Below are 8394 nucleotides of genomic sequence, written 5' to 3' on the forward strand. Positions count from 1 at the left end.
ACCAAAGCGTATGTACAGGATGATCCACTCTCCGTGAACACGCGGGTATGCGGCCGCGGTCTTCGGAGAGCCAGTGAGCCTGTCCCTACCGTTCACGAAATAAGTGGCGAGTTGGCTTCAGTCATTTGTGCCATAACGAGCACCTCTTTCCATTCCCTTGTCTGCTGGCCACTCTAAAGTGGTAGATTATGAAATCTGCGTGCTTTCTTTTAGGGCCAGCAAAAAAAAAGTTCTGTAAATGCTACCTCGTTGCAAACAAATTGGCTGGTTGTTTTTCAAGTCCACTCTACAACTTTTGAACTGACACTTTTTTTTTCCCAAAGCCAGTATTTAGAAAGTTAATTAGTCAACTAATTAACTTTGCAGAACAAAAACAATACTGCATAAAAGGCCACACGACACTCAGCAGCACAGAGTTTGTCTCACTCTTCTAGGACACTCCATCTTGTCTAAAAACTTCATTACATTTAGCTTTAGCTGGGACTTTTTGTGTACTTAGTTCCTTTCTTCAAAGCACCTGCAAGAGTACACGGTCTCCAGTGTGAAGTGCCCAATGGTGTAGCCTGCTGCTCCCTCTGTCCATCCCAAGAGGAAAGCAATCTCCTTAAAGGAAAAGGATGAATGCTGCGTGAGTGCAGTTGGATGAAAACTGTGCAGCCAGCCCTGTTGTGATGCCCTGGCCTGACCATTGCTAACGGACTACATTGCACTGGGCTGTGACATTCCATTCGACAGTACAGTGCAGAACAAAGGGCTGTTGCCATCTGTCTCCATGGGATGCTGTGTGGCTGCTGGAGACAACCTTGAATTCCCATGAGCTCCCCACGACTTACTCCTGGCAGTCCAGCAGTGCATCGAGGCCTGGCAGCTGCGTGGCTGGCCTGATGCAGGAAGAAGCAAGATTAATGTCACCCATGCAGCTGGCAAAATGGCATTGACCACAGCTGCAGCAAAACCTTTTTTTGCACTTTTACTCTGATGAGCAATGTCAAATCAAGCTATGCAAATGCGTAACGAGTAATGAAAACTTTTTGCACTGATAACGGTTGATGGATTTTTATTAACAGTGTGTATTTGCAGTCCGGCAGATTACCAAATCTTGTGACTTCACTCGCTACTTTGTGGTGCAGAAACACTAGTCTGTGCTCATGGTGTCGAATCTTTTGGAGGCTCGCTGCTTGATGGTTTGATGCCAGTGCTGCATTGGGATGCTTTGTGAAAGAACATGTTTTTTGTGCATGTTTTATGTGCACAACATCAGAAAGGTGTGCCCGCCAGCCTCCTGGTTGACAGCAAACAAAGGTGTTTTGGGCTCTCGGCTTCAGCAGTGTGCGGCTTGTATGCGACCCCTCGTAGGTGCCATTGTGATAGGTCCTGGGCTTACACACAGTTGTAAAGGGATACAGTGCAGACTGCAGCCCCAGGCCAGGCATTTTCATCCAGAGGAGCTCCAGCAGGTGCAACGCATGTCTGGCAGAAGCAGGGCTGCTTGTTTCCGCGCTTAGGTTCCCAAGTTGAAATAGCCAGAACAGCAGCTCTTTTAGCCTGTGTGGCTACCATGCGTATGTCTACCTTTCAGCACGTTTTTGCAATAGTCAACTGGGCTCATGGCCGACACTTTTAGCATCTGCAAGAATGCACGACACTACCATCCTGCCATGATCATATCAGAGTCACATCTGGCCATGAGTGGTCGTACGTTGACACTTTTTCTCCTGGACACAATGACAAACACCTGAAACCCGCAGTATCTGCAATCGTAACAGCTGTCGCTGTTGGCTGCAAACAATAGTGGCACTAATACAAGTCAGTACGTGCCCTTGTTCAGGCTGCATGGGCCTTGTGACTCGGCCTGATCCTGCAGCAGTTTTCTGCACATTCTGAGGGCTTGCGTGAGCTGCCCAGAGTGGAAGTACGAAAGGCCTGTACTTTGTCACTATGCTGCATAGGCTTCCTAATGCCAGCAACATGCAGACTGCCCTGCATGTAAGTACGCACCTAAGGTGACCACATGCAGTGCCCGTAGAAGCAGAGTCGGTTCCACAGTGTTGATAGAGGGCCACTTCGCTGCAAAACTACAGTCATTCGCTAATGGTGGCTGCTACTTGTAAGGCACATGCATGGTGGCAAAGCTCCACCAAATGGTACAAACAATGCTCAGGCAGTTTCCCCGTGCTACCACAGGAAGGGCACCAGCACCGCAGTTGAGCGCAGGTACTCGTGGTAGGCTGGGTCATTGCCCCACTTGCGGAAGGCCGCCTGCTCGAGCCGAGGCACCCCAGTGATGCGAGTAATGAGCAGCAGGTCTGTTACGGGGCACAGCACGCACAGGTACTCGGTCCGGCGGAACACGGAGCTGGCCGACAGGTACAGGCCCAGCCACAAGAGGATCTCGCCAAAGTAGTTTGGGTGCCTCGACACGCTCCACAACCCCGTCCTGATGAACTGGCCCTGGCACACACAGAGGAAGGGAGCACGCACAAATGGCAAAAACTGTGGTAGCCAAAGCACAACATTACTTGCCTGCCTGTGTCACACAGGCAAGATGGTGCAAGAGAGATGGGAAAACCAATATGGCTCCCAGCAGTGAAACACTTCAATCCTAGAAATGCTCCCTTCAATCTCTGTCGATTACTTCTAGTCCCAAATGCGGAGGTGATGGCTGCTTGATGAGAGCTAACCCATGTTTCTTGTTACATTATCTTCGCTCAGACTCCTCTAGTCATTGCATTAAATATTCTAGAGGGTAAGTGAATATTACAAAAGTTGTGTCGCAAGTACTCTGTTTATGCCAAAGCAGTTGAAAGTATTAACATGGGGCAGCGGTTGATTTAAAAAGGTCGGCAGCTTTTACGCAACTAATGTGATGCAGATGACAGCAGTAGCGAACGCCTTTTTTTTGTTTGTTTGAACAAGAGAATGTGCTCACGATAAGCTTGTCCTATTTGGTGGCCTTTGCTACCTAGTGGACATTGCCACGATGCACGCCCCATTTTGGCGCACCCTTATCTTGTGCAATGCATGTGCAACAAGCTGACTGTTGGAGCTTCAAGAATATGTATTTCATGTAAGCATTTCAGCACTGTGGCTCAGAAAATAATGATTTTGGCCTAAGTATTTAATATGAAAGGTTATGAAATGAAAAAGGTGCCAATGTGCTAGTGCACGCTAACCCTTTCAGGTGCAATTCTGTTTTGTTTCTGTCAACCAACTATTTTTCTCAGGTCTCAAAAACGAAAAAAGTACCACATTCAGTTCTAAAAAATAGATAACTGCTTAGCTTTCCAGCGCAAAGTACCAGTGGTTAATTCCTACAGCTAAGTGTCTCAACTGATAGAAATAGCAAATCGAAATGCCAGGCCTTGTCCAGTAAACACCCGAGGTGTGGTGAAGTCAATTTCGGTTTCAAAGATGTACATTACACTACAGATTACAAAAAAAAAAGAAATTGATGTGCCAAAATCTGTCTGCTTAAAAATGGCAGATGATGTGCTACTTCACTCACTGTCTTGCAAAATATTTACTGCTTCTAATAAATGGCATGAAAAACCATCTTGTACCTCATTTCTGGGATCTGTGGAGAAAGCGGCCTTTTGGCGGTCAGCAACCACCTCCAGTGTAAAGCCAACCAGCCACAGAAACCACCCGGTCAGGTCACGCACGCCCAGCGGTGCATCAGCCCACTTGCTCGTGTTCAGCAGAAGGGTGGGAAACAGCGTCACCAGGATTCGCAAGGCTGCACAATGTCGCTTGTGAAGCAAGCACAGGCGAACAGCTGCTTGGGGCTTGCTAGTCAACCAGTGGCAACAGCTCAGTGCATATCAAGGGACGCCACTGCCAAGTGAGCAGCCATGCAATATCGAAAAGACTTGCTCCTCTGCTTGCCTGTGCTTGCGCTATGTGAAAGAAAATGACTATGCAGTTCATTCTGTTAGTCAAGTCAACACAACCAAGTTAAAGTAAAAAGGCACGTTCTATCGCAACAAAAGCACCCAAAAACATGCACACCAGGGTTCTTTACAATGATGAAACAGATGCTACAGTTGCTCTGAAAGCACAGGATACACAAAAATTATGGGACACTTAAGCTCTGCCTTAAGGGCACGAGATAGTGGCCTGTGGTGCTCTAATTACACATACACTCATTAGCATACAGTTGTAAGATGCCACTTTACGTGAAAGACCACATGACATACTTCATTCTTTGGCTGGCTGCCACGTAACATTCGGTGGTGCTTGCGGGGTATCGCTCAACTCTCGGCCTGCTGGTCATCATGCTTCGGCACCGTGTCTGCCTTCTTCCGTCAGCTGCGGGTTTTTGGTATGTGTTGTCTGGTTGCTCCTCAGCCTGCCAGACCCGAATCAACCTTGCCGTTGCTCCCCCACTCCGTTCCCCCGCCCCAACCACCTGACACGGTACAATGACCCGCCCTTCAGGTCCCACTGACCCAAGACTCCACCCACATCCGCAAGTGCCGTTTGGCATGCCCAAGGCCCTCTGCCGTCGGATCCAGGCAACCTGTGGCCCCGAAGCTTCAAAGACCAGGATTCACTTGCCCATCTCTTTTATCATGGTGGCCAGTACTTCACCACCTTGCCACTGTCCCCTCAAGCCTATCACCACTTTGCAAGTCTCTTCATCAGTGTCTTCTTCTATTCACAATCGGGATGATCGCTCAGTGGCCCCAGGTCGTGTAACGGCTAGAAGAAGCTGGCAGTGGCGTGGGGTGTACAGCTCACGCTATGCCAGCAGCCATTAAATAATCTCACTGCCATTGGTCATCGCGTCTCGTTCTTTGGCTGCCCGCAACGTAACAATATAAACCCCTGCTTGTTCGAAGTAGTACAAGCATACCCTGCATGCTCTAGTTGCTAGCGTGTCTGGCTCGCAAGCCAAGGGTTGTGAGTTCCAATCCCACCTAAAACCTAAAATTCTTGAAATTTTTTTCTTTAAGCGAAATCAATTACTTTATTAAGTTAAGACATTTGAGACATTCAGCAACCTTTAATTTGCATTACATGTCACGTTATAATCACTTTGATTCCATGTGTGACGTCACAATTAACGTGATCATTGTGGAGTGTTCGAAATTCCAGCGCGAGGTCATGTGGCTGTGATATAGTGACCCTGTCGGCCAATCAGAATTTTTTGGTCATGGACAACGACGCCAACGCCGGCTTTTCTGAGATGTAAGACCTTTACACAATTGCATAACAGCAGCACTGAGAGAGTGCTTTTCTGCAAAAATGCAATTAAAATATGCGTAACACTTGGAGAACGATGCCTGGCAACCTTGGCCATAGCTATCTGGAAGCAAACGGACTGCGGACTTGTGGACAATGTGCGCAGTTATGTCTGGCATCTCACTAGGGCAGTGACTTGTCCCTGGGGTGGCGAGTACCCAGGGCAGCTTTATTCCGCTTTCTCGTGCTTTAGTAATGGCAGTTCTTGAAGGCTGAGTCTGATTTCTTAAGTGCACCATATAGCTCCTATTTCTTTACGTCTTGAAACATGTTCTCAAAATCAGATTAATTAAAATCAGCGATTAAAACCGTACAATTATTTAAAATCGATTAAAACCGAACAGTTCAATAATTGTGGCTGCAATATGCACTGTATTTTCTTCGAAACAACTCGCAAAAATGTTGAATTGTGTTGCATGCAAATGGCCAAGGCATCCAGATAGAGGATAACTGGTCGAAGGCAGATCTCCACCACTGGACTATTGCTGGCATGTCCACCCTTAATAAGTGCCACTTTCCCTATGGTGCAAAAACTCACAGCCAGCCATAAGAGATATCAGTTACGCACAGCCATCAGCACTAGTCCCAAAAATGAAAGCCTTCACCTGAGCAGCAGAAATAAAACACCAAAGGACCTGCCTTGCAATGTCCACCACAGGAAGAACTTTCGCCGACGAGGTGTCGGAATCTTCGGTGCAGCTTGACTGTGCCGTAACTTGCGAGTGAACAGGTAAAGGCCAAGTCTGCAAACAAAAAACACGCCTTGCAAGTAGCAAACAAAGACTAAGTAAAGCACAAGGCACGAACGTTTCGTCCATGAGGTGTACTTGACCAGATGCACAACCTACCACGTTGGCCAGGCTAAATGAAAGGGACACGCACACATCTTGTGATGATGCTATTCCACTCAAGTAAACTTTCTGAAGGAAAGGCAGCACGGTCACTCACTGCCTCTAGTCTCCCTGCAGGAAAGTTTCCATGATAAGTGCCCAAGGCCCTCCAGAAAGGCAGTAAGGGGGAAGGGGGGAGGAGGCATAAATTCCTCATACGTGCCCTGCCTCATGCACATTTAAACCACATCCATCAGTGTCATCTCATATAAACTTTTCGACACCAGCCTTGCTGCAGGGACATATATACTTGTGACATATGTCTGTGCACTGTTCTGTACATTTCACTGAACGTACTGCAGAAACAACTTTGCATTGGCACCAGCAATACAACACACCATGTCTGCATATCCATCCACACTCTATTTCTTATGACCAAAAAACGTCTGTGTCGAACCTGGAATCTTAATTTTTGAAACCTCCGTGTAAGAGAACTTCTGAAGGATTATGCTTTTGAAACCACGACAGAGTTGGGTTTATGTGTCAGAAACCTGCATTTCGCTGCTAGCAGAAAGCAAAAATTTTCCCATTTACATGTTACAAGTGACGTGGGCTAACCTTTAGTGAGTGTTGCCGATCTCATGATACGCAATGTGACACAAAGAAATTACCTGAGTGCCCAAAGGACGACCAGCCAGGTATGGACCCATTGTCGGAGGGAATGACTGCTGCTTCCCCAATAATAGCTCAGTAGTGCCAGAAGTATGCACGTACATGATCCTAGGCAGTGCATAAAGAAAAAAAAAATGAACACCACCTTCAACAACCCTATCCTACACTGTAATGCACTTCCATGGAAATGCAAACAGGCTATTAACAAGGTTTTTTGTCTTGCTGCATAATACATTAGAGATAACAAACACAATAGAGGGACAAGCATCCGAAAAATGCATTTTCTCAGGTTAGATATGAAGCACCCTCATGAGCGCAACACAGATCAGATCAGTACGCATGTAAAAAATGAAGACAATGCCTGCAGCAAAATGACAATGCCTAATTTATAAGTTTTAACTACAACGTACACTCAGGCGTATGTATGACACATGTGCTCATAGAATCTAGCTGATGAAATAATATGTTGCCTTATAAATTAAAACTTTTACAGCACCACACCATGGTTTTTACAGAACCAGGAAATGGAGTGGTTCCTTTTTTTTTTCTGTTACATTCATTTCATTTATTTACACATACTGCAGGCAGCGTATGGAGAGGACAAAAATAAACGATAAATGTATTACAAACAATAAGACGAGAAAATAAACTGAACAGCCAAGCCAAAGAATAAAAACAAACTGCGAAGCCAAAACAAGATGGGAAAGAAACTGGGAAAGAAACTACCCAAAATATGTTAGCAGGGGAATAAATTGGTATCAGGTTGAGCGCATATGTTGTCCACTAGTTAGATTTGGTGGGGCGAAAGTTAACCGTTATTTGAAAGACGGCAGGTTGAGTTGATACTACAATGAATAAAATTTGATGGCGCTTCTCAAGGAAGCGAAAGTTCATAAAGAGACGGTTGAGAACAGTAAGAATTCCCGGTCATACCAGTGATATACAAACCATTCGCAAAAGATGAGCCTATGAAGGCTTTCGTAGCATAATATTTTCAGCGCAGCCTCCTATGAAGCTGCCCTGTTTCGAAACTCAGGAAATTCACGTGCCCATATTAATCGGCTACTTTTAAAAAAGTTCCAGCCATGCCGACACAACAGCGCTGTATACAAAACTAAACGATGCTCGCGACATTCAGCTCTTTAGCACACAGCTACGCTGACTACGCTCCAACAGCCCACCAGCTGAACTATCAACAATGTAAGCAAATTGTTTTCCGCTGACCTAATCTAATTTCACTTCCGTTACAAAAACAAAAAAATTCTCGTTTGAAGCAGCACAGATGTCCCAAGCAGCGAAACTGTAATTGGTACTTCCTCCGTTTTGGAGTTAAATAAAAGAGGAAGTTGGCATTTACCAACAAGTTCGAAGAGAAGCTCAGTCCGAAGCACCGCGGAGATCACGAAGAAACCCCACTGAATTCCGATGTTGATGAGCGCACAGCTGATCAAAATGTTACTGCGCATTGCCGTCCCAGGCAGGACCCAGGTAGACGCAGAGTTCTAGCGACCCAGCACCGTCGCACGCAAGACGTTTCCTTCACGAACGCACATAAATGCTCGGCCAAAGGGGCGAAACCACACCGCACCGAAACAAAATTTCGCGTACCGTAAAAACAAAAATAAAAAATAAAACCTAGGCTTGATGT

General features: G+C 46.2%; 1 protein-coding gene across 1 annotated transcript; it reads right to left on the reverse strand.

Moving 5' to 3' along the window:
• Nucleotides 1-1040: 1040 nt before the first annotated feature.
• Nucleotides 1041-8394, reverse strand: LOC149341168 (uncharacterized). The gene is made up of 5 exons (XM_089543072.1): nucleotides 8104-8394; nucleotides 6746-6854; nucleotides 5884-5987; nucleotides 3561-3736; nucleotides 1041-2451 (listed from the first exon to the last, which is right to left on the reverse strand). Exons 1-5 carry the CDS (start codon nucleotides 8210-8212, stop codon nucleotides 2176-2178), a joined length of 774 nt encoding a protein of 257 aa, XP_089399198.1. The 5' UTR covers nucleotides 8213-8394; the 3' UTR covers nucleotides 1041-2175.

This window comes from Amblyomma mixtum, chromosome 5, assembly GCF_055824585.1.
Source record: "Amblyomma mixtum isolate Tamu chromosome 5, ASM5582458v1, whole genome shotgun sequence".
Lineage (NCBI taxonomy): Eukaryota > Metazoa > Arthropoda > Arachnida > Ixodida > Ixodidae > Amblyomma > Amblyomma mixtum.

Excerpts from the sequence above, each read along its gene's own strand:
- LOC149341168 (XM_089543072.1), bottom strand. The coding sequence starts at position 8,212 with ATGCGCAGTAACATTTTGATCAGCTGTGCGCTCATCAACATCGGAATT. Across the intron at positions 5,988-6,745 it reads GTCGTCCTTTGGGCACTCAG|ACTTGGCCTTTACCTGTTCA; the intron begins GTAATTTCTTTG and ends TTTTGTTTGCAG. Across the intron at positions 2,452-3,560 it reads CCACAGATCCCAGAAATGAG|GGCCAGTTCATCAGGACGGG; the intron begins GTACAAGATGGT and ends TGTGTGTGCCAG.